We start from the raw sequence: 26,548 nt of genomic DNA, 5'->3' as shown, positions 1-26,548 counted from the left end.
CCCAGTCTGACTCTCATTAGCTTGTTTTGCAGATGTTCTGCTTTCTAGATCCTAGAGCTGTTTACAGTATTTCACTGAAACAGCTTTAGATGCCTCCAATTAGACTCCAAAGCCATGAGTCTTCACCTGACTTTTTGACAGGGTTTTCTCTTAGAAGGTTGAGAAAGGTCTTGGTGGTGCTGCTTGCTGCCAGCCTGTCCACACAATGCTATTTTAGTAAGCATACCCTGTTGACAGAAAGCTGCAAACTGCATGGAAGCCAGGGCAAGTTATATAATTCAGCAAAAATGCTCCTATAGTTAAAATATGTCATTCATGCTGCTGACATACCCCATACACTCAGTGTAGGACAACAAAATGCACTTTACTAGTGTAAGGAGTTGCATACACTAGGAGCATTTCCCTTGGCAATCAAACAAAGAAGTGCATTGGATGAGAGACTTTGGAGGCAGGATATCTTCATTCACATTGCCTTGAGAGGCCCAGGCAAGTAGGTGTATCACTTCTCTCTCAAGGAGATCTTTTCTTGGGAGAGCAGTGTCCCAGTTCGAGCTGGACACCCTTCCAGAAATGCCTATTGTTCAGGGCTGAGCATGCTTCCTAAGCGTGCTGCACAAGTCCACACAGATATGCAATTCAACCTCAGCAGTGCGAGCATCTCCCTTGATGAGTCTGATCCCCGTGCAAGCAGCAAGTGCACAGAGCAGCCCAGGTTGCAGTTTCTCAGTGACTGCTGCACTTCACCATTCAACTAGCGTCTTCTCATTTCAAGCACTGCAATTCTCAGTGCCATACCACCCCAATTTCTTATACCATCCATCCTGACTGCATTCCTGTTGTTACTCAAACTCTGCTAGACACAGGTTTATGCTTTCAGTTCAGTAGAAATGTAACCAGGAATCTAGCAATACTGTACATGCACCATGGAAGACAGCAGATCCCAGCAGCACCAAAGCTGTCTTGGGGATCCTCTTGAGCTTGCACACAGGACTGGCTGAAGCATTGGACTGCCATGCTGGTTCCCTCAGTAACTCAACTTCTGAGAACATGAACAGAAATTGGATGGCAGAGACTTTGTTACCTCTGAAAACTTTCAGAAGCATTTCTCTCCTGGACAGCCCTCCATCAGCTGAAACATGTGGTTCACCCACTACAGAAGATGCAGCTCCAAGAAAACATACAAAAAAAAAAAAAAAAGAAAAAGAAAAGGTGGCAATGCAAGACCTACAGGTACCTTCAGTCCCAAAGACCAGATTTTAAACAGCACACAAGACAGGCAAACTTCAGAAACAGCTGTGTCCAAGAAGCAGGCATTTCCTAAAGGTGTCAAGTTTGTTAGCACTGCATCAGCACCAAGGACAGCATTTTCTCTTCTAAGTGTCTACTGCATCGCATAGGTTCACCTCCATCTGATTTATTGTTCCACTCCTCACTAATGTAGTCGATAAGAAACTGCTCCTTTTATTCAAGTGCTGAGGCACGAACGCACATTTGTCTCTTCAAGGCCAGGCTTACCTACCTGGGAGAAAGAAAGCTGGAAGCCGCCTGGAATGCACAGCTGGTTTAGCTCCTAGCCATGCATCTCAGAGGTGAGAGACAGCAGAATAACTGCCTTTAGTGTCTGGCTGCCAGTTCATCTCTGCCAACTGAAGCATCCCCAGACCAATTCTTTATGCCTGAATTATCCTAGTGCCAATTCTGTTTTCAGGAGATGTAAGGGGAAGGAATTTAACAGCCACGAAGAAGTCTATAAACAATTTACCATCAGTTTGCTGCATGGGAAAAACAGAGCATCTCGAAGAGAGCACAGGTGCAGGAGAAAGAGCACACTCCTGAATACCTCAACTCAGCGGAACCGAGTCAGAACACATGCAGCAGCCTTGGGTTCTTTGTCTTGCTGAATTCTCACAGCACTTGCTGGCTGTGAACCTCAAGAAAGCCACTTCAACTTCCTAGGTAACGCACAAGTTCTCAGAACATACACGTTACCACTTCTGGTTAGTGCTACAAGACAATTGAAGGTTCCCCCCCTCGCTTTTATTTGAGAAAGCAGATAGTTCCTACAGAATAAACATAAGCTCACTTCATGCTATCAGCCGTCACATTACAGGGAGCTGAATCCGCACAAATGATGAGCGGATGTCCCTCAGCATAAACCACTTTTTATACATTATTGCCTCTTATCAATTGTGCTGCCTGTCTTCTTATGTTGAATACAATTCAAACTCTGCATTGTTTAGAGGACCACTAAGTCCCTGCTAACATCTGCACCACAAAAACTTAAACTTAAACCAATGCACAAGCTAACCAGAAGAGCTAATGCACTGCATGACATTGTTTTGTTACATGCAGGCGCTGTGCCTACAGACATAACTTGCTCTGAGAGAGTAAGAGCCAGCATTTAAATAACAGCCTGCTCCACATTGTCCAGGCATGTCAGGACTGTGATGCTTGCTCACAAATGAGACCAAGACCTCTGCCGGAAACAACAGCCCATCTCACTAGAGGACACAACCCTTTACAACGATGCCAGATTGATTACATAGGTCTCCTTCCTCGATCTGAGAGGGACAGATATCCCCTAACCTGTGTTGACACAGCAAGCAGACTGATGCAAGCCTATCCTGAAGCAAAGGCAAACCAAGCCAATACCATCAAAGCTCTAATTAGGTTGATGGCATCATATGAGACTCCTGAGTTCATCAAGAGTGACCAAGGTACACATTTCACGGGTACAACTGTGCAAAAGTGGGCTGAAGACAACAACATCGAATGGCGGTTTCACCTGCCCTATAATCCAACAGGAGCAGGCCTAATATATAAAGGTATAATGGAATCCTGAAGGCTGCTCTGAAGGCAGATTCACAGTCCTTGCAGGGGTGGACCAAGAGTCTTTATGCAACCCTGCGGGACTTGAATGAGAGACAGAGGGATGGCAGACACAGCACTTTAAGAATGTTTCAGACAACTTGGGCCTCCCCACTTAGCATACAAATCATAAGCAACGACACCTCACTTAAGCCACAAGTTGGCACCATGAATAATCTTCTGCTCCCTGCCCCATGAGGACCTACAGCCTGGGAAACACAAGGTAAAATGGCCTTGGAAGGTGCAAGGAGGACCAAAATGGTGTGGTCGCCTTGCACCTTGAGGGAGATTGTTAGAGGTTGGGAGATCGGTAAACCCTCCTGTGGTCGGTGCATGGCCAGCAGAGGTAGTAGTTGACACTCCAATTTTCATTGCAAAGGGGACATTAATCATGTCCTTATGGCAAATTAGAATTTCCCCCTTGGTACTGATATAGTGATCCAGCCACAAATATCAGGCCAAAGGGTATGGTATCAGAGGCCAGGACATGCCCTGGTGCAGATAGAGGTATTGACTCAAGACCAAAATACGGCCTGTATCCTACCATGGAGGGCAGACTTACCCCTCCTTGTACCTGTTAAACATTTGTATTACTCCCCTTGAGGTTATCAAGTTCACAGAACAGCCGGCAGGAGCAACACACTCCAGCACGCTCCAGTGACCATGAGGAAACATCTTGACATCTGGTGGTGGACTGCTGAACTTTCGAGAACTGGCAAGCGTGAATCTAACTGCTACTAGTCCTTAAAGAAGATATGCCTCCAGAAGGAACATCAAGAACTGGCCCAAGAAAACTACAAGAAGGGACTACAAATAATGGCCTTCAGTGGCTTAACATTCTACATTGTGGTGGGTATTGTACATGCGTCGCGATGTTTTTTGTATTTTGAGCCACTGAAACAGCAGGAGATCATGCTTAACCTGCTCAGTTGCTGGTTCATGCTGTGAAGGGGTGGAGTGTAGCAGAGGAGCCCAGGCCCACCCACTCTCCCGCTCTCTCCCGCTCTCTCCCGCTCTCTCCCGCTCTCTCCCGCTCTCTCCCGCTCTCTCCCGCTCTCTCCCGCTCTCTCCCGCTCTCTCCCGCTCTCTCCCGCTCTCTCCCGCTCTCTCCCGCTCTCTCCCGCTCTCTCCCGCTCTCTCCCGCTCTCTCCCGCTCTCTCCCGCTCTCTCCCGCTCGGCGGTACTTCCGGCGGCGATTCCGGGCGCACAGACACGCTCAGAGCATGCGCGGGTTGCCCCCCCCCCACCTCCCCCGCTCCCTTCCTTCCGGCGCACCAGTGTTGGAACGAGAGGCGGCCGCGTTCCTTGACATAAACGTTCTCTGGGAGGGGTGAGTTCACTCCCCTTTTCTCTAACATCTTTCTGTAGCGCCTTTACCTCAAATAAAGGCTCTGTCAACGCCTTTGCTTGCTTTACATCTGAGGAACCCAGAACTGGACACAGTAGTCCAGATGAGGCCTCACCAGGGCAGAGTAGAGGGGGAGGATCACCTCCCTTGACCTGCTGGCCACGCTCTTTTTAATGCATCCCAGAATGCCATTGGCCCTCTTGGCCACGAGGGCACACTGCTGGCTCATGGTCAACCTGTTGTCCACCAGGACTCCCAGGTCCCTCTCTGCAGAGCTCCTCTCCAGCAGCTCATCCCCCAGCCTGTACTGGTGCATGCAATTATTCTTCCCTAGGTGCAAGACTCTACACTTGCTTTTGTTAAATTTCATCTGGTTTCTGACTGCCCAGCTCTCCAGCCTGTCCAGGTCTTGCTGAATGGCTGCACAGCCTTCAGGCGTGTCAGCCAATCCTCCCAACTTCGTATCATCAGCAAACTTGCTGAGGGTGGCCACTATCCCCTCATCAAGGTCATTGATGAAGATGTTGAACAAGACTGGACCCAGCACAGACCCTGGGGGGACACCGCTGGTCACAGGCCTCCAACCGGACTCTACACCGCCAATGACAACCCTCTGTGCTCTGCCAGTCAGCCAGTTCTCAACCCACTGCACTGTCCACTCATCTGTTCCACACTTCCTTAGCATTGTTATAAGGATGTAATGGGAGACAGTATCAAATGCCTTGCTGAAATCAAGTTAGACCACATCCACCGCCCTTCCCCCATCCACCCAGGCAGTGACATCATAGAAGGCCACCAGGTTGGTCAAGCATGACCTCCCCTTGGTGAACCCATGCGGGCTACTCCTGATAACCTCCTTTTTTTCCAACTGTCTGGAAATGGCATCCAGAACAAGCTGTTCTATCACCTTTCCAGGGACAGAGGTGAGCCTGACTGGCCTATAAAATTACCAGGATCCTCCTTCTTGCCCTTTTTCAAGGCTGGAGTGACACTAGCTATCCTCCAGACATCAGGCACATCACCCACTCTCCAAGACCTCTCAAAGATGATAGAGGGTGGTTCAGCAGTCACCTCCGCCAGCTCCCTCAGCACCCGTGGATGCACCCCATCGGGTCCTGTGGATTTATGAACATCAGCATTGCCTAGATGCTCACGGACCACGTCTACCCTGACTGAAGGAAAGCCTCCCATTCCTCAGACTCTCTCACTAAACTCCAGGGTCTGGGATTCCTAAGGGAAAGCTTTTTCGCAGCATCTCCTGTTACCAGAACACCCCCCTCACCTAGTAGGGGGCCCACATTCTCCCTAATCTTCCTTTTACTGTTAACATACTTAAAAAAGCCCTTTTTATTATCCTTTATCACTTTTGCCAGATTCAATTCCAGATGTGCTTTAGAATTCCTTGTTGCATCCCTGCAGGCCCTGACAACCTTTCTATATTCTTCCCAAGTGGTCAGATCCTTTTTCCACATATCATGGACCTTCTTCTTCCCTTTCAGTTTGTGCATTAGCTCCTTGCTCATCCACGCAGGTTTCCTGACACCCTTTCCCAATTTCTTGCTCCCAGGGACACACTGATCCTGAGCTTGGAAGAAGAGCTGTTGAAATGCTGGCCAGCTCTTACAGGCCCCTTTACCTTCTAACACCCTAACCCACGGGATAGCTCCAAGTAGATCTTGGAAGAGATCAAAGTTGGCTCTCCTAAAGTCCAGGGTAGCAATCCTACTTTTTGCTTTGCTCCTTCCACTCAGGATCTTGAACTCCACCATCTCGTGATCACTACAACCCAAGCTGCCCATAACCTTTACTTCCTTAACAAGTCCTTCCTTGTTAGTGAGAACAAGGTCCAGTAACGCCCCTCCCCGTGTCGGTTCCTCCACCACCTGCATAAGAAAGTTGTCTTCAACACACTGCAAGAACCGTCTGGACCGTGCGTGCTTGGCCAAGTTGCTCATCCAGCAAATATCTGGACAAATGAAGTCCCTCATAAGCACCAGAACCTGGGAACATGATGCTACTTCTAATTGCTTATGGAAGGCCTCATCAACCTCCTCTTCCTGATCAGGGGGCCTGTAGTACACACCCACAACACTGTCACCCTTACCAGCCTGCCCCTTGATTCTCACCCACAAGCTTTCCACTGCTACATCACTCTCCCCCAAGTGGAGATCAATACATTCTAAATGCTCTCTCACATAAAGAGCAACTCCACCACCCTGCCTTGCCAGCTGATCTTTCCTAAGAAGCACATAGCCCTCCATGGCAACATTCCAGTCACGAGAGCTGTCCCACCACGTCTCTGTGATCACAATGAGATCATGGCCTTGCGACCGCACGCAGATCTCCAACTCTTCCTGTTTATTTCCCATGCTGCATGCATTAGTGTACAGACACTTAAGGGAAGCAGCATTCCCCCGCCTCTCACCATGCCTAGGAACTCCACTCTCTTCACCCAGCAAGCTCTGATTTGAGCCTTGAACTACCCCCTCGGTCCCAGTGGCCCTCATTTTGTCCCCGTCCCCCTTCATACCTACTTTAAAGACCTGTCAATAAGTCCCACCAGTTCCTCAGCTAGAATCCTCCTACCCCTCTGAGACAGGCTGCTGCCACCTGCAGCCGTCGTGACAGGTGCTGAGTAGAGTGCCCCATGGTCAAAAAAACCAAAATTCCTATGGTTGCACCAACTCTTAAGCCATTTATTTAAGAGGTGGGCTTTTTTGATCCTCCTCAGGTTGTTGCCTGAAAGAACAGCTCATGCTGCTAGAGGACACAATCCTCTACAGCAATGGCAGGCTGATAACATAGGACGTCTCCCTCAGTTTGAGGGGGCAAGATATGCCCTAACCTGTGTCGAGACTGCAAGTGAGCTCATGCAGGCCTATCCAGTGCCAAAAGCAAACCAGGCATATACCATCAAAGCACTCATGAGATTCATGGCTGCCTATGGGACACCTCAAGTCATTGAGAGCGATGAAAGGACTCACTTTATGGGTGTGATGATACAACACTGGGCAGAAGAGAACAACATTTGGGGTTTGGACATGGACACACAACCTCAATTTCACTTTGTATAAGCACAAAAGCAAAGACTTTCCTTGCAAGCCAGACTGAGATCAGAAGAGCAGCTCTTGGATACAAGCCTCAAATGCCCATGTTGTGATTCAATTCCAGCAGACCCCCCCATGTCCTCCAGACCTTTCACTGTCACTGTGGTGCTGCAGCAGAGCTATACATAGCCCCCCGCCTGCTTTGCTTCCAGCTCAGCCAGCAGCACAGGTGCACCAGTTCCTGCTGCACTGCACCCTTAATCCACTCCAAACAGCAGATGGCTGAAATCCTAAAGCTGCTTCGACCGCTCTCTATAAAGAAAGCGGTCGTGTAAAAATCAGGCAGCGTCTCAATATGCAGAAAACAGTTACCCTAGAGACAGAGGGAGCACCCTGCAAGCTCCAGATCAAAAGCCAGAAACACTGGAAGCAAGAGAAAGACCTATCAGATTCACCACGCTTTTCCCAGCTTAAGGATCAGAAATGGAGCGTTCTGGCTCATAAATTCTATTTCCAGCAAATTCGAGCTTAAATCCCCTGAAGGCAATAAGGAAATGGCAATCAACAGCAACTCTAACCACTTCACAGATGCTCCTGTTTAGTTTATAGAGCACTTCTTACAGCATTCAAATGGGTGATATGGGATTTCAACACAGGGGGGCTACAGCAGCAGGCAGGATTCCTCAGTGAAGATTCCAAGGGCAAAGGAAGTTCTTGAAAAGCATTGTATTAGTTATGATGAGTGAACTCAGCGCGCTCAGCCTTGGCTCATTTTAATTTGGCAGTAAAAAAGCTTGGCTAAACTGAATATCCTGCAACTATCGGGCCTTAAAAATCTATAGGAGCCACAAAAACAAGAGGAAAAATGAATAAACTGATGTGTTCCCTGGGAAGCCATGAAAAAAATAATCACTGTTTTCTCCAACTGCTGTTCCACTTCCTAAGCCAAATGTTCCCAAGTCAGCTGCAGAGGTTGAGGAAAGACCAGTTAGAGATGGAAAGCTGGTGATTGAAAATTGGAGCTCAGACACTTTCAGGCTCTTTTACATCTTTTATAGATCCAGAACCACCTGTCTGAAAAGCGGTGCCCTCCAAACTGTAGCACAGGGCCATATTCACACATCTACCACCTAAAGTAGTCCGCACAGGGAGGAAACACACAGCCTTGCTTGTTCTTCTGCACTCACACAAAGGAGGTGAGCACAGTGCACCAGAGAAGAGATGTGCAAAGGGACTGGATGCTCCCGTCTAAGCAGCAAGGTCATTTGCACAGTCTTCACAAAAGGAGCACAAAGAAGCTTCAAGAGCCCTCACTGTCCTCTGCAGTCTCCTCACAAATTTACAGCAAGGATAAAAGACATCCATCACCAGCGCACTGGTGATGATAAAGGAGAAGGAACCATGTGACTCTGGGATAATGGAACACTAACCCAAGTCTTCTTTACCTTGTATACACTTCTACTTGCTCAGGTTTGAACAGCATGGGGCATTCAAGATTAATTCACTATGATTTTTTACAGCACAGAAGAGTCAACAGTGCAGGGATTCTGTTTGACAAAGCATCCTACTGTGAAACACACAATGTGTGCATTGTGCAAACTGATCTCCTGCAGGGCTAAGAAAACAAGGCAGGCTTGGAATAAACACACACACAAACTGCACCCCACAGTACCTCCTGGTATTTCACTCTGCTCTCAATTTCTCTTCTGTAGGTACCACATTCTCAGGAGATTCACATTGTGACTCTGAAAAAAATGCTTTTGTGAGGTCTGGACAACATGGAGTGCTGCTTCTCTTGAATCACAGATATCAGCTCTACCCTCTCATTAGAGCAAGTATTTAAGCACAGCCAAGGCAGTCCACCCTTAAATCCTGAATTCCCAGTATAAATGAGATTCCAGAGGATGATGCATTTGGAACTTCACAGCAGAAACATATTTTTCACTATTTCTAACATGATATTGAAAGATGTCCAACATAGCATAAAAAGCAGCATTTGCCTCCTTACTCTGAAGTTTACAGAGCTCATCACCCAGAGAAATTAATTGTAGAGGAGAAATTGACTGAAGGGAAAAACAATAATCTCCTTATGTTTTGGGTCTTCATTTCCCTTTCCAAGATTTTCACCCCTCGCTCATCTCAGATGCAGTTTTGCTTTGCTTGCTTAAAACATTCACTACAAATCATCTAGGCCAGGCAAGGATTAGAGCACTGGCAGGAATCACAGAAAAGCAACACTGTTAGGTTAGAGCAGAGACCTTCAGAGACAAACAACAATTCAGTACTGGAACTAATTGAAGACAAATTAGTAAAACTAGGAGCCACAGTGAGAGAAAAAACCATGCGTAGCATTCAAGAAAGCAACTAGATAACCTAAAGGCTCTTAGACATCTCAGGGTCTGCAAGGCCATGGCAAGCATTTGCTTTTTTTCATTGTCCCATGTTTCTTCCCAAGTTAGCTGCAGCATTTCCACGCATAACTAGTGCCCAAGTCCAATCAAACAGCTTCTAAGTATTCAATTGAACTCAAAGATCAAAAACTAGATCACAGACAATTCATTAAGTACACTAGCTAGCTAACTTAAAATACCTATTTTTCTTCAAAAGAAGCAAAGTCAGAATGTTTTTGCAACAGCTACACCAGTTCTTCATGAAGCAGTGCTGCTACAGGTTTGTGTGATCACAGCATTCTCACAAAAACAGGTATTTATCCAATTTCCAGTGGCTGTCCATTCCTGTAGCCCATCAGAAAAAAAAAAAAACACATGCTTGTTAACACTTGCAATTTCCCTCCTCCACTCACTGCACTAAAGGAAACAAGAGAAGGAAGAAGACAACAGGGATTTGCCAAACAGATAAGCTGCAGATTTTGAGGACAGACTTGCTTTCTTCTACAACTGATAAGAATCATACTCTAGAAACAGATCCTACAGAGAAGTCCATCACTTCAGGTTGTATTGATCACTGCAGACATTTAAAACCAGGCTGTGCTTGTGTCTCAAAAGAATATTAGCTGTTCAGGATGCTGTGTCACTACTGGAGGCATGCATTTACCTGGTTTATTAAACAGTTTATTCAAAAGAAAGATGAGTTTGTTGTATACAACTCCTAATTCATGCTGTAATTTGTCTCTGCGTTCAAAAACATCACAAGGGTTTCTTACTCAGCCAATTAGAAGAACAGCTTTGCCAATAGCCTCTTGGCACATTTAATCAAGGAACAGGGCAGAAGCAAGCCAAGAAGCCAGACCCTCCTTCAGCAACCCCAAAGAGCCCAGCAGACACCACTATGCTCTCAAGCTGTGCTCCAGAAGAGGCACGCATCAGTCACAGAGGTGGTTGCTCACAAGCAGCGCTCACCTTATCCAAACCCAGCCCCTCTTCCACACACAACTGGGCCAGCTCCTCCATCCTCACCTGCAGTGAGGCGTACTCTTTTTACGGACTTTGGGCTACCTTCTGCTCCACAACAGTTCACAGACTGGGAAGGCACACTTAACCAACCACCCAAGCTTTCTACACAAAATGTCAGGCTGACTCCATTTTTCATGAAAATTTACTCTTTGAGCAGCAGGAACCAGAGAAGGGCAACAAAACTGGTGAGGGGTCTGGAGCACAAGTCTTATGAGGAGCGGCTGAGGGAGCTGGGATTGTTCAGCCTGGAGAAGAGGAGGCTCAGAGGAGACCTTATTGCACTCTACCACTTCCTGAAGGGGAGCTGTGGTGAGGAGGGGGTGGGCCTCTTCTCACAGATAAATAATGACAGGATGAGGGGGGATGGCCACAAGTTGCTCCGGGGAAGATTTAGATTAGATTTGAGGAAACATTTTTTCTCTGAAAGAGTGGTCAGGCACTGGAATGGCCTGCCTAGGGAGGTGGTTGAGGCACCATCCCTAGCGCTGTTCAAGAAGCGTTTAGATGAGGTGCTAAGGGATTTGATTTAGTAGTTCAGTGGGTAGGGATAGTGATAGGAGGATGGTTGGACTAGATGATCTTGTAGATCCTTTCCAACCTAATGTATCTATGAAACCAAGACTGTAAAGGCTCACCTCACTATTCAAAGTTAAAGATTCCTTTTTTCCAGCAATGCTTGTAGAAAACAACACACTTATTCATATAAAGTAACTCCTTTTTACCTCAATAGCAGATGCAGTTGCTTTCTCCTAAGAATCCAGAATTTAAAGACATCTTCCACTTGCCATAATCCATTGTGTGGGAGAAACAGACATAAAATATCATTGTTCCCTTCACAACACTAAGAGCTGTACTTTCTGCACTGATCACACTGAACCCCACTTGAGGCTACAGCAATTTCCATGCAGGAGGCAAAGGAGAATTTTATATCTGTTCTAATAAAAGATAAATCAATGAGTACTCATTTATTTCTTACACTTCCCATCAGCTCAAGGAGAAACACTGTCCTAGAGTTTCAAGGCTATCCACACTGCCTTTGTATAAGAAAAACATGCCTCACACTCTGAGAACTCTGTTTGAACGCTTCCTTGGAGTTCTGGGGAGGATCAGAAATCACTCAGCACAGGTTCCTGCTCACCATTTTCAGTGCATGACTTTGGGCAGTCAAACAACAGCATCTCTCTTTTTGCCTTCTGTAAAATCTATTCATGACAACCAAGTGTTGGGAAGTTTATTTACAGTGCATAGAGCATTCAGATTCTCAGAGAAGTTGTACCAAGGAAGGGCGGAATCATGTTAATTAATGTAAGTCATAGATTAAAGTGATGAAAGCTCTTTTCTCCTCCTCCTCCAGCTGCTGGAGCTTGTTGAAAAAAATTACTCAGCATCACAGTCCTCTACAGTGCATTCAGAGAACCTTCTGCATCGCAGTAACCACACTTTTCTGGCTGCAGTCTGAATTCCAGTTGGCTCTGCAGGATTCTGACCTTCCAAGGTTGATGAAAATGGGGACTCCTTTGCAGATACATACATCAGTACAAGACAAGGAAGGCAGAGCTTCAATATTCCTCCCCACACAAGTATTTTCTTCCATTATGAGCTTAATAGCTGCATGATTAGGAAGATTATTTTTTGCAGCTGGACATTTTCTTCAAGAATGCCATTTTCCACAGTTTTCTCATTCAGCCCTTTTATTCTAAATCCCAAAGCAATCACTCAGAGACCTCTCCTGCAAGATTCTGAAAGAAACATACTCTTGCCCCTCAGTCTTGTATTTTTTACATCAGCGACAAGTTTGTTTTCAAAAAACCCTATTAAGGCTTATTTCAATCTTGTAATTTGACTGTATTTACAGACAAACAAATCTAAGAGTCTAAGACTACAGATTCATTTGCTGAAGGACCTGGCTGCGAAAGCTGTGTCATGGATCAACTTTTGAATGGCACATTTAAAAACAAACAAACAACAGTATTGAGATCTGAACACACATACACATCTTTGTATGAGAGATCTGAGATAGCCTGGAATACAGGTTAAAGTTTGAAGCAGTTAAGGACACAGCAACGCAGAACAGGCATGCAACTTTTTATTACACTAAATCATGTACTGGAGGTTAGTAAGGGTGGCTACAGCCACCCTGCCTTTCCCTCAGCATCCCCTGGGAAGCAGTCAGTGGATGTTTGCTCCCCTTCTACCTGGGAATAAACCTGAATAAATGTACTGTGTTTAACTTGTCACCTGTTCCCCAGCAGCCCAAGGCCAGGCACAGTAACAGCAGAGCTGATGCTCCAAGATCTGGCTGAATGTTCTCTAGTCAGAGTTTAGGCATAAGAAAAAATAAAACAGAAGGAAATAGCTCCTAATTTATTTTCCCAGTCTCCATATCCTCATCACTCTGGCAGGCTTTGCCTCTCCTGAAAACAGGACTTCTCACACAATTTATCCCGCCAGAAGACAAGCCTCTGATAAGAACACAGAAGTGCATGCTTTTGTTAATGCCATTCCAATCCTCACCAGAGTGAGGATGCATTGGAATTCTTCACAGCTTCTACAAGAGGTAACTTTTCTGTGTTGCACAGTACACTTTCTTCAGGAGCAAGGAGGAAAGCTGAACCACATGTCCCAGTTTTAAACAAGTCTATTTTGCAAGAGATGGTCTTGGTGCACTCACTCGCTCAAGCTTCCCATTTCGCAGAGACAAACATGCCTCTCAAGCTGCTTATGCTAGCCTTCCCACATCAATCTGTCATTCCACACTTGCAGCATCACTGACTTCAGAAAGCCCAGCATAATCCAAGATCATTTCCATAGAAAAAGCTTAATATTTTTTCAGCAAAATCAACTTCAACAGTAATTAAAAACATATAGCAAAGTAACAGCTCTTCAATATCAACAGACACCCAGGTTAAGGAATTCCAGGAAATGAGTTTTCAAAAACCACACAGCAATCTTGAGCTTCAACACAAACTTGTTGGCTTTAATTAAACAGTAAAACCCAAATAACTTCTTTACAGGGTGGAAAAAAAAAAAAGAAGAGCGAATAAAAGTAGTCAGTAGAATGCCTATAAATACATGACAAAACAAAGCCTCCTGTTTAAATGAAAATGAAAAGATGTGATGGAGCAGCAGTGCAGGACAGGGTAGGCAATTTAGCCAGGGATGGATGCTGTAGGGGTGGGACAGAAGAGGAAAAACTGTGACCCTGAGAAACTAGGAACAAGCTCAGGAAGTCAGAAGAGGAGAAAACTAAGGGAACCTGCATGACTGCAAGAAGGAATCAAACCACAGAATCGCAGAGGAGATGGGGAACAGAGGTACAATGCAGTGAAGAACTACAGGCCAGCAAACCACGTATCTGTTAGAAATGTCATGCTTGCAGAAACAAGAGCTTGCACAGGATCGCAAGACTTGTGCAGGTGGACACACCTGCAGTGTCAACTGGGAGTCAGAGAGATGCATCCAACAAAACTGACAAAATACAATCAGTGAGATATTGCATTAAACAAGAACTCATTGAACATGCTTAAATACACCTAGTCCCTGCATCCCACCTAGCAAAGGGTAATGGCTCTAACAAATGCACACTAAGGTGAAAGCAATGCTTCTGAGCAATGGGGACTTTGTTTTTCCCTCTCCTAACAGCCAAAGGCTGGTATATTCCACTGACTAACTGTGGTTAATAGGGCTGTGTATAAGTTGTCTCCAATTACTCCTGATTCTTTGTTAACAACACAATAAGGATTTCAAGATCTATCACCACATATCCACCTCCTTACTGCAGAAGTGAGAACATAAACTAGAAATAGGCAAAACAGCAGCTGCAAAGGCCAGATCCTCACTCTCGAAAAACACCAAGTTACGTAAGTGCAGTTGCTGCACCTGACAGGGCAGCAATGGGACAGCAGCGCAGGCTGGTGCCAAGGAGAAGCTCTGCACCAATGCAGGGAGAGGTGAGTGTAATGGCATGGAGTTAGAGGGCGTTATGGGGAAACCAGATAGAATATGCATAAAATATACACAGACTATGCCCTGATAGACTAGGGCCAATCCCTCCCCATCCTCTGCCCCACCTGCTACAGCGTGGGCTCTGCCTGTACCAAGCAGCACAACAGCCAGATCCTGGCCTGGGTTTTTCAGGCAGCTGCTGGATGCCAAACAGCAGCCCTGTGAGTTGCCAAGTCTGGAACTCAGAAGACAGGACAACGCCACCAACATGGACATCACAGCAGGCAGAGATAGGACAGTGTGACCTTACTTTTGTCAGGCAGCTCCTCCTCATCCTGGCTGCCCAGCAGGGCCGAGGAGCTGTTACCACTGCCATCCAGGGTGAGGATGAGGGGGACGTCATCGTCCATGCTCACGGCCATCCTGGCCTTCCCGAAGCACCTCCTCCAAGAAGTTCAAATAACACCTGCTTCAATTCCACGCACAGAACAGTTTTGTCAAAACCTTTTCCCAGGAAATCTTCCATCGGGGGCCTCCTCCAGCCTCCAGAACGTGAAAGCACGTGCCTGCATCCCCACAGACTGCGGTTCAGCAGCTCCAGGTACCACCGTCGGGGCGGCGGGGACGCCCAGCGGTACCCCACACCCGGCCCAGAGGCTCAGGGGCAGTGTGGGGCCACGAGAACGCGACGCCCGCGGGGCGAGTAGGGCAGAAAGCGCAGGGCACCCCTTCGAGCTTCGGTACAGTCGCGTGCACAGAGCTCCTTCGTGCTCGGCGGACAGCACCAAGTCGAATTCCTTTAAAGGCGGAGAAAAACGCAATCAGATCGGGCCCCGGCAGCGCTGCCCAACACCGCTGCGTCCCCGCGAGCCCAGCAAGGTCTCGGCCGGTCCGCACCTCCCGCAGCCGCCGTCCTCGAGCCCTTCCGCTCCCCGCCCAGCGGCACCCTAGATCGGGCTGACCTCGGCGCGCCCGCAACTCGGCCTCCACCGACGGTACCGGTAAGGGCGCCACAGCCGCACCTCCGCGCCGCTCAAACCCCCCCCCCCGCCACCCCTCATTGGCCGCCCAGGGGTGCGCCTCCTTCCAGATCGCCAATCGGAGCTCGGATCCCCTTACTCCCCGCCCACCGTCAGCTTACCGCATCCTCCGGCGAGCGGAGACGAATTGTTCCCGCCTCCTCCTAAGCATTTCCTTTCATCATTGGGTGGCGGAGATGTTTATCTGGGGAAGACAGGATGCTGATTGGCTCGAAGTTATGCGGGCGGCATCACGGGGATGCCTCACACTTAACGGACATTAAGGAAAGGGCGGGCAACGCGGGTTGTTATTTGGCTGTGTGAGGAGGCCCCGCCCCTATCCACTATGAAGTGAGAGAGTCACCGAGCAGCAACAGTCACTGAGCAGCGGCGGTCACCGAGCAGCAGTGGCGGCGGTGCGGCAGCGCTGGGCCTGGGCCCACTCGGGTCGCCGGCAGCGCGTCAGCGCAGAGCGTGGCTGGCACCTGAGGACGCAGCACAACGCACCTGCACTGTAGCACTGAGAATCAGGGCAGGCTCTCAGAAAGGTAGCACAAGAGGAGATGAAACCTGCTGTAGTGCTGCTGTCCACACGGGGTTATTGCTTCACTCCAGTGACTACAGGCAGGATGCACACACTGCCACAACGTGCAGCTGTTTTCAGTTGAATATTGCTGTAGTAACTCAAATGTGAACAGCAAGCAAGCAGCTCACGTACAGGACCAGTTGCTGTCCCCAGCCACTGCCTCAGCTCTGCCAACACCTGCATACAGTGCTTTGATAGTCTTGAGCAGCACTGCAAGCAGCACAACATGTATGTAGGCTGGGCAGAGTGAGCTAACACTGACTACACAAACAACTTTCTAGTACAGTTTGTTCCTTGCAGGACCTAGAGCTTGGCATAGCTGATCTTGGAAGCTAAGCTAATCAGAGAATTGCCTGCTCTGTTCCTGAGAGACAAGACAAAGAGTTATGGTTGGGTCAAGGTTAGGGAGGGTATGTGAGTACAGCAGCTGGGGGTGAGCTGGTCAGACCTGGTCATACAGCAGAGCCAAGCCACCATAAACCTGTTTTCTAGATAAAACCCCTCTTCATTTTCAGATTACTCCAGCACTTCAGTATTGTACTCTCTGTCCTGCTTTCAGGTTTCAGCAGTTCTCTGAGGTGGTTTCAGGACAGTTACTGCAATTTGTTGATTTGCTTCACAGCATCCACCCACTGTTAGGAAACAGGGCACTTCTATGCCGATTCTTAATCCTGCTGTCTCCATCTAGTGTCCAAATCACACTTCTGCTCTTCTCTCAGCCCCTTGAAAAGCCCGCAGACCTAACAGCTTTTATCTCTGTCCCAACATAAAAATGAAGTTTATCAGGCTCAAAGTTAAGACAGTACCCATAACAAGACAGTGCCTCCAAATAATAAGGGAACAGGGGATTTCAAAGAAACACAAAGGTATTTGAACCAGCACCTCTTGAAATATCCCATCGAGGCTCATTTCCTTGATGCCGAGAAATCCGACAAAGTAACTTGACACACCAATGAAATATGTCAAGCAGGTATTCCCCTTATTACAGCGCTGGGTGCATGGGGCATCTCTCCACCAACCATGCACACCAAAGAGAGAAATTAATACATATTTAAAGTATAGCATATGCATATTCATCACATTCCAAACTCTGGTTATCGAGGGGATTAAACCTGATGCGTCAGGGCAACGGCTCTCCATCCGTGCCCACTGCCCAGAAAGAGCCTCTAGGAGGGCACTGCCCACCAAGATGAAGAGGAGGAGTATTGTCACTGTCGTTGTCACTGAAACTAGTGACAGGTGTGGGAGCACCTGTCAATGACCTGGTAACAGGGTGAGAGCAGAGCCAGCACTACCAGTAGCAGGGCAGGGTTGCTCATTCGCACCCTTGTTAAGGCTATTCTAATTTGTGCTAGTGTTAGTGAGTCTATTGGTTTGCCATGGCTGCCCCCTGGCGGAAGGCTACTGCCAGAAAAAATGTGGAGACCCAGACAGAGGTCCCAAAACAGCATGCTAGTGTACAGGTCACTGGCTGTGATGAGTGCCAAAGCCAGGCCTTTGCAGTGCCAGGCGATGGAGGCAGCACTTGTGTAAGGTGTGACCAGGTAAATGACTTACTCAGTCTTGTGGTCTGCCTGAAGGAGGAGGTGGAGAGGCTGAGGACCATAAAGGATTGTGAGAAGGAGATTGATTGGTGGTGCCAGTCCCTATTGGCTCCAAGATCCTGGCATGCAGCTGAGGCTCCACCCAGAGCATGCTGTCCCCTGTCGCCTTGCAAACAGGTGATAGAGGGGAATCAGCAGGCAGACTGTGTTCCTACTGCAGTGAGCTGTCTGTCCTCTCCTACCCCTACCAATACTATTGAAGTACTGGGGGAGGTGAGGGGCTGTGGCAAAAGCACTGTAACCCTCTCCCAAAAGGGCACTTGTCATGACGGCTGCAGGTGGCAGCAGCCTGTCTCAGAGGGGTAGGAGGATTCTAGCTGAGGAACTGGTGGGACTTATTGACAGGTCTTTAAAGTAGGTATGAAGGGGGACGGGGACAAAATGAGGGCCACTGGGACCGAGGGGGTAGTTCAAGGCTCAAATCAGAGCTTGCTGGGTGAAGAGAGTGGAATTCCTAGGCATGGTGAGAGGCGGGGGGATGCTGCTTCCCTTAAGTGTCTGTACACTAATGCATGCAGCATGGGAAATAAACAGGAAGAGTTGGAGATCTGCGTGCGGTCGCAAGGCCATGATCTCATTGTGATCACAGAGACGTGGTGGGACAGCTCTCGTGACTGGAATGTTGCCATGGAGGGCTATGTGCTTCTTAGGAAAGATCAGCTGGCAAGGCAGGGTGGTGGAGTTGCTCTTTATGTGAGAGAGCATTTAGAATGTATTGATCTCCACTTGGGGGAGAGTGATGTAGCAGTGGAAAGCTTGTGGGTGAGAATCAAGGGGCAGGCTGGTAAGGGTGACAGTGTTGTGGGTGTGTACTACAGGCCCCCTGATCAGGAAGAGGAGGTTGATGAGGCCTTCCATAAGCAATTAGAAGTAGCATCATGTTCCCAGGTTCTGGTGCTTATGGGGGACTTAAATTGTCCAGATATTTGCTGTATGAGCAACTTGGCCAAGCACGCACGGTCCAGACGGTTCTTGCAATGTGTTGAAGACAGCAGCATAGGGTTGGAGCTCTGCACCGGATGCCAGGCTGCTCTCTCTCTCTCTTGGCTGCTGTGGAAATTTAGCACATGTGCTTCCCCTGCAGTTCCTCCCTAATGTAAGCTCCCAGCTTTTGGTTTGTAAACTGTCTCTCTCTCTCTCAATTGTCCAATTTTATTAGATTTAGTAAAGTTACCATTCCTTCTCAGATCATGCCGTTGTTTTTTGTAGACCCATCTATTCCCTCTGTTCCCCCTCCCCCTGGAGCGCACAGCTCTGTTCGGGTAGCCGGTGGCCACTGACGGCGCAGTTTTTTTTTTTCTTTCCTTTCTCTCTCCCTTCTCGGTTTCCCTTGGGTCACTGTCACGGATAACACCGTGACACCCTCTCAGCGGGTCCTGCAGTCGAGCAGAGAGTCTCCTGGCTGGCTCACCAGTTGGTGACGAGAAAGCAATATGTCAAGCAGGTATTCCCCTTATTAGAGCACTGGGTGCATGGGGGATCTCTCCACCAACCATGCACACCAAAGAGAGAAATGAATACATATTTAAAGGTATATCACATGCATATTCATCACATTCCAAACTCTGGTTATCGAGGGTATTAAACCTAAGGGTCACTTTTGCTGTAAATTTTCAAACCTTGAAGGGGGAGAGCTCCTCACCATTCCTGTGGGTTTTTGTTTAAGAGAGACATCTGTTTGGTTATCTTGTTGGGACAACAGGATATCCGTCCTGCTTTCTTATCAACAAGCTTAGCTGCCTCCTCATTCTTGTATTAGTTTGATTTATGGCCCCCCCTCATTTCTAAGTTTTGTTCTCTGTTTGTGTAATACATCTGGCCCAACAGATAAATCAGCAGGGAGTAGCACTTTTGTTGCCATGTACAAGTATTATTGTCCTTCGCAGTGTACCCCGAAGAAGACTACTTGTCCCTATTTCTGCTTATCTTTACAACCATAAACAGAGACATTGAGGTGCTGCAACAACCATCTAGATGATTTGCAGTTGTCTTTACTATAGAGAAGCTGTTCTCATGATTCATTCTGGTTTTGGTTGCTTTGGAAAGGCACAATTCTGCAGCCAGGTGCAGTTCAACCAGGTGTTTGTGATAGATAGAAGAATCCCTCCACACAGGTGTGCAGTGAGCACCTGCTGAAGGCAGCAACTGCTGACTGCTGTCTTGCTAGGCTGAGTGCTTACTACTCTCTGCAGCAAGAACGCCCAGCTGGCCTTGAAGGAGAATCATACTGTGCTTGTCCTGTATTGGTTTGTCATTAAGTGGATTTGAGAGAAAGTTTCTCTTGTGTGGGAGGGGAGCTAAAAGACCCTTCCTTGCCACCTGCATTCCTAGATGCAGGCACTTCTTTAAGAGCCTCTCAAGACCAAGACCTTTACCACCTAAGGGACAAAAACAGGGGAGGAATGGTTTTGTTGAAACAGCGTTTGGAGGCATTAGTTGCACTGAGGCCTGAGCTTGCTGCCAGGGCCAGATACCCAGCAGCACCCTGCACACAAAACACTAGGCCCCAGCAGATTTCCTTTTGACCATTTATTTGGTTACATCATGGCACTGCTGCAACAGCACTCATGCTTTTTTGATAAGAAGAGGTTGAAATCAGTGGTTGCCAAGGACCACAGAATATCCTGAGTTGGAAGAGATGCACAAGGATTACTAAATCCAACTATCCAAAAGCTACCTCAGCTGCCTCTCATGCTTCTTGCCCTCTAGTCTCTTCACCCAGTGTCTCCAGGAACCCTGCCTAGCATCAGCCACTCTTGGAGCTCCACCTGAATTCCCCATCCCAGCCTGAGCAATGGTGGACCTGTACCCGTGGCTTAGAATAGAACAGAATCACCGAAGTTGGAAAAGACCTAAAAGATCATCCAGTCCAACTGTTCACCTATCACCAGTAGCTCACACTAAACCATGTCCCTCAACACAACATCCAAATGTTCCTTGAAAAAGGCTTCTTTTGGAGCTGGATCCCGTCCTTTGTGGCTCTGCCTTCTTGGCCAGACTCTGCAGGCAAAAGGACTTTTTTGAGGATTTGTGGTTGCTGCAAGTTGGTGTTCTTGTTGCCACCGCAGCCAGCCAGCCATCAGACTCCACTGCTGCAGGACTGCCTTCTGCCCAGGTCATTGTCCAAACAGTGCTGCGATCATACTGCTCATCCTCCATACATGGCACAGCTCCGCTCTCCATCAGACCCAGGTCCTTGCAGACATTCTTGCCAGGTGGCCAATCCCCAGGTCACATAGGTGAGTGCTGTATGTACATACAGAGCGAGGTTTCCACGAGATTTTACCACCAGGGAGGCATGGCTTTGCAGGAATGCCCTGCCACGGAGCTCTTGGCATTAGAAGGCCCACACACGCTTTTTGACCGAGCCCACATGGGAGGGATGGTGGATGCTGCTGGAAAGCCCTGGTTTTCACACCTTTCTCCCGTGGCGTTGCCTGAAGAAAGGCGAGGCCAATCCCAAGAGATGCTCAGCAGGCCGAGGGACTGCAAGCATCCTCCAGGGGGAGCAGCCGGGACGCCAGCATCCGAACAGCTATCGAGATGCTCACAGACGCAGGACCGGCTTCGCCAAGTCGTCCCAGAGTCCGCTACGGGCCGTTCTGCGAAGTCCCAGGGGCGGGTGCCTGGCAGAGAGGTGCCCCTGGGGCTGGAGGGGAAGCCCGGCTGCAGCGAGGGGCCGGTGGCGGGCTCCAAAGCAGAGAGCGCAGCCTGGTCACGCCTGCTTTCCTCGTCCACGCCCGGGCCCGGTGCCGAACAGGGACTCGTCGCTGTAGGACAGAGCGCAGCTCTGCAACCTGCGCGGGGAGACAAGGGGAAAGGCGCTGGGAGCGGGGACAGCGAGGCAGGCTGGGCAGCACCAACTCCCCAGCCCCGCTCACCTCCAACTGCTTCCCGCCCTGGGACTGCTTCGACGGCCAGCAGCCGCGTTCCCTACTGGGCTCCAAGCAGTCCCGGTGGGCACCGCCGCCGTGGACCGGCACGTCCGCCTCTTCCTCGCCGCTCCGCGGGGCCGCCTCCTGCTTCCACCGCCGCCGGGGTCGAATTGGAAAGGAGGTATGGGGGTGGGGCGTTGATGGGAGTGGGCTGTGCTGGGGCCATGACTCGGCCTGTGCGCCCGCGGCTCTAATGCTCCCCGTCCCCACGTGCGGCCCCAGAACTAGTGTTTCCAGTCCCCGTGACCACTACCAGTACCGATGTTCGTGACCCTCACTGCCAACAGTATTTCTGCTTATGTGCATATGTGCGTGCTGGTGAAGACGTGCTTTTTGTTATTATGCAGAGGTATTTTTTTATTAGATTATTAAAGTCGGGCTTCTGTGACTTTGTAAAATAATAAGTTGGCAGGTTCACTGTGTGAATACTTGTGTGGTGCTGACAAACGATGTAATTTTCACTATCTCAAAGCACAAAAAGTAAAAAGTAATTTGTTGTTATTTAGTTTTACAATATGTATTCAATTAGTGTTTTGGCTCTTCGCACCATCTGGGGGCTGTATGCAATAATCACTGAAAAAACACATTGCCCTTTACTGGTCCAAGCACACTAAAGATGAGTTTACGAGAGGATGCACATTACGAATCATGAGAACAGTTCATTACATAACTCAAGCCCCTCTGTGTTATATTTTGGGTCACTGAAAAGACACCACTGGTGAGATGGGAAACAATGAATGAGAAATCGGGAACATAAATGAAGTAACAAGACCAGATTTTTTATAACTGAGTATTCTAATCATGAGACCAAGTACTGGGTTTTTGTGAAAGCTGAAGAACTGTATTGTTTGACTCGTGGATTTTGTAATTGAAGGTACATATTGTGGAATTGGGGGGGGGGGGGAGAAACACAACAAAAAACAAAACTGCAAAAGGGTTAAGGAAGAGTTTGAGGAACTTGTGATCTGCGCCGGCTGAGGCAGATGCCTGCCGGCACTGGAACACCCCCTGCACTGCCCCAGCCCACAGCTGTAAGCAGAACTCTCGGAGTGAGAGAGAGAGCCGAAGTGAGAGAGAGAGCCGAGGCCGGAGACTCCCGCTGTAACAGCACGTTACTGCGAGCAGAGCCGGGAGGGGACGAGGTATTAGAAGTGAGAATAGCCAACATCTGCAGTGATCTAGGAAACCCGATATCCCAGCGATAGCACTGGAAGCTTCCGGGGGGAGGAGGCTGAAAGATAATGTTAGTAGTTTTTGTAACGATGAAAGTTTGGAAAGTGAAAACGATTTGGGAAAGACACAGGCTGAGGAAGGCAAAGATGAGCAAGGTGTAACAGGGATTTCAGGACTGAAAAGAGAGATGAGGGACTGGAAAAACTGACTGAGGAACAAAAATATCAAGGAAATTGGGAAGAACAATAGCAGCTGCTACTGTTGCAGAACTAGAGCAGGGCCCAAGGACCCAGAGATTCCCTCAGGAAGAGAAAAGGGGGGGGCTGGAAGTGCCTGGGGATGGTTCTTCCCCCACTGGAGTGAAAGCAGTGTGCAAACTGCAGGGAAATAGTATATTGGTGTAGAAGCTGTCCTAGGCTGAGGGAAGGGGAACTCTCTGATCACAAAAGCTGAATGATGGGAGCCTGGGAAGTTAACCCTAGCAGAGTCGCTGGTTAAATCGCAGCTAGGGGAGCAGGGTACAGAGGTTAATTTTCTGGTGGATACAGGTACCTCTTTCTCTGTGCCAAATCAAGAATTTATTTCATTACCCATAGATGCTGATTTTGTAACAGTAGTAGCTACTGGCCAACAAGAAAAAGCTTACTTTTGGGACCAATAAAACTTCAACTGGGAAAACAATGTTGTACACCTAGAAGTTACAGAAATCTTAAATCAGTCATACCTAGGAGTGCAGGCATCAGGGATGCCTGGCAGAGCCAAAATTGTAGCCCCGACAGAAGTTAAGTTAAAAGTGAGAGCCAGCCCAGTCAGGATAAAGCAGTGTCCTTTGAGGATATAAGACTGTAGAAGGATAGAAGAAATAATAAGTAACTTTTTGTAGTTCAGATTATTAATTGAGAGTAAATCCAAATATGACACCCCAATCTTGCTGGTGAAAATCAGACAGCCAGAGCTATCATTTAGTTCAAAAGTTGAGGGCAATTGATAGAACTGTCCAAGATATACACTTAATGGTGGCAAATCCATACACTTGATTATCCATGTTACCCAATGATTAGGTAGGGTTTACCATTCTGGATTTGAAAGATGCCTTTTTTTGCCTGGTTTTGCAAAAGAAAGTTTTAAGCTACTTGCCTTTTAGAAGGAAAACCCCAATATGGGGAGAAAAGACTCAGTTAACTTGGACAGTGTTACCAAGGGTTGTAAGAAAAGCCCAGTGATTTTTGAGAACCAATCAGCTTGTGAGCTCAAGACTTTTATTCCTCCATCACAAGGTAGAACTTTACTGCAGTACGTGGATGTCACAATTAACAAAAGAGGACTGGGTGCAATGGACTGTCAGTTTGCTGAATTTCTTGGTTTAAATGTTTATCAAGGTTATCAACAGAAAACTTAATCGAGCAAAGAAAAGGAAGGAAGAAGTTTGCTGAATGCCCAGAACACCAATCTGAAGCTACCTCTGATCCAGCAGTGCATGACTGCTTGGAGACTGTCTATTCCAGTTGGCCAGACCTACACTGGATGACAGAAGTAGTTTTGTGGATTACTCACACACAAAGAAAACAAATTCAGCATGATGTGAATCTATCAAAAAGTGTGGCTATTATACATTGTAAAGGACAGCAGAAAGGTAACACTGTACAGGAAATTGGAAATAAGATGGTGAATTGAGTGGGAAAACAGGAAGCTGAAGGAAATTAGATTGGCTTTATTTCCAGATGGTAAACTTCAACTTTCTGAACATGAGTCAGAACCTGTAAAGTATTCTAGAGAGGATAGGAATCTAATTAATGATTTAGAAAGGAAGAGAGTAAGCTGACAGATGGGTGCATACCCATATGGACACATTGTTGTGATTAAATAGGGGAATAGACACTCTCTACAAGTATTTGAACAAGGTAATTGTACAATCCTAGTACCGGAAATACGGTAAAAGTGGGGCATACTGGGAAAGGGAACTTTCCAGTGCAGAATTATAAATATATCAGGTGGTATATACCTGTCACGGTGTTGTCCGTGACAGTGACCCAAGGGAAACCGAGAAGGGAGAGGGGAGAGAAAAAAAAACTGCGTCAGTGGCCGCGCGGCCGCCCGAGCAGAGCCGCGCTCCGGGAGGGGGAGGGGGAAAAAGCGGGAAGAGATGGGTCTACAAGAAAACAACGGCACGATCTGAGAAGGAACGGTAACTTTACTAAATCTAATAAAATTGAACAATTGAGAGAGAGATAAAAATTTCCAAACCAAAAGCTATGAGCTTACGTTAAGGAGGACCTGCAGGGGAAGCACACATGCTGAACCTCCACGGCAGCCCAGAGCAACGCGCCCAGACCGAGCGCCGCCTGCATCCGGTGCGGAGCTCCGCCCCTCCCCTCTGCTGCTCCCCCAGCATTAACTCCTTAACTGCTGCATGATGCTCTGATGTGGAATACCGGCATCAAAACCACAAAACCACAACAATACCCTTCCTTGGGGTTAGTGAATCGGAGAGGGTGATTGTCCGTATTTTGGCTACCATGGAACAAATAGAGAATGTGACTGCAAGAGCCCTAGAAAATCTGCAAGTAGAAGTTTCATCCTTAAGCAGTGTTGCAGAATTGAGTAGTCCCAGACATATTAGCAGCTAAAGGAGGAATTGCAATTGCACTAGTTAATACTTGTTGTGCCTTTATCAATAGAGAAAAAGAAGTAGAGATGGATATAAAAGCAACCTGGGAAAAGAGCAGCCTAGTTCATCAGGTAGCCCAGGATGATACTTCATTTGGGTTTACAGACACATGGAATAAACTCACTAGCTGGCTCCCTAACTTAATTTGACTAAAGCAACTGTTTGTAACAAGTTATACTAATTGTCTTTACAGTGTTAACTTGCATACTTGTACAGTGCTTTCTCTGGTGCTGTCAGAAAGGTATAGATGATTATGCCACCTGGAGGAGATATCATATGAACCACCAGGTGGAAACAAGACAGTACTTCAAGAATGGACAGTGGGATACTGCAGGCAAAAGAATTTGCCTATTATATTGAAAAGGGGGATTGAATCCTGAGAACAGCTCATCACATATCTTAAACGGGTACAAACTGAAGGACAAGTGGCTTGTGTAAATGTAAACTTAAGAACAAGAATGCAGAGACAGCACAATAAGAAAGCAGAACAGATAGAACTAAACAGGTAAGGGTGACAGTGTTGTGGGTGTGTATTACAAGGCCCCCTGATCAGGAAGAGGAGGTTGATGAGGCCTTCCATAAGCAATTAGAAGTAGCGTCATGTTCCCAGGTGCTGGTGCTTATGGGGGACTTCAATTGTCCAGATATTTGCTGGATGAGCAACTTGGCCAAGTGTCGGAGCGGAAGGAGACATGCAGCGACCAAATGTTGATCAGAAAGTCTCAACTTCATTAGCAAAGTGCATATATTTATGTTAAGGTTCTTAATGAGGCTTATGCATATTGCAAAACCTGAGCTCCGGATTGGCTGAAGCTTGGTTCCTGCCTTGCGGTTTCTATGGTTGCTGCTTCGTAAATTGCTAGCCAAGAAGCCTACTATCTCTTCCTTAATCTCGTACAAAGTCATCTTGTCCTTGCCTATGATTGGTTGATTATGTGCATG

At 47.6% G+C, this 26,548-nt stretch overlaps 2 protein-coding genes across 3 annotated transcripts in view; both read right to left on the bottom strand.

Moving 5' to 3' along the window:
* Positions 1-15,225, bottom strand: part of TPCN1 (two pore segment channel 1) — a 47,249-nt gene extending 32,024 nt beyond the window's left edge. For both annotated transcript variants that reach the window (XM_065738733.1, XM_065738734.1), the window contains exon 1: positions 14,932-15,225. In XM_065738733.1, the coding sequence (XP_065594805.1) occupies positions 14,932-15,043 (112 nt within the window). In that variant the 5' untranslated portion in view covers positions 15,044-15,225. The remainder of the gene's footprint in view (positions 1-14,931) is intronic.
* Positions 15,226-21,112: 5,887 nt separating this feature from the next.
* RITA1 (RBPJ interacting and tubulin associated 1) lies at positions 21,113-22,071 on the bottom strand. Its single transcript, XM_065738700.1, is given in 5 exon segments — positions 21,113-21,498; positions 21,501-21,569; positions 21,572-21,627; positions 21,712-21,849; positions 22,025-22,071. Coding segments are annotated over 5 exon segments (696 nt in total).
* Between the last annotated feature and the right edge of the window lie 4,477 nt (positions 22,072-26,548).

This window comes from Cyrtonyx montezumae, unplaced genomic scaffold, assembly GCF_038088225.1.
Source record: "Cyrtonyx montezumae isolate F1298 unplaced genomic scaffold, pur_monq_1.0 scaffold_23, whole genome shotgun sequence".
NCBI classification, from domain to species: domain Eukaryota; kingdom Metazoa; phylum Chordata; class Aves; order Galliformes; family Odontophoridae; genus Cyrtonyx; species Cyrtonyx montezumae.
This window is presented reverse-complemented; position numbering and strand designations above follow the sequence as displayed.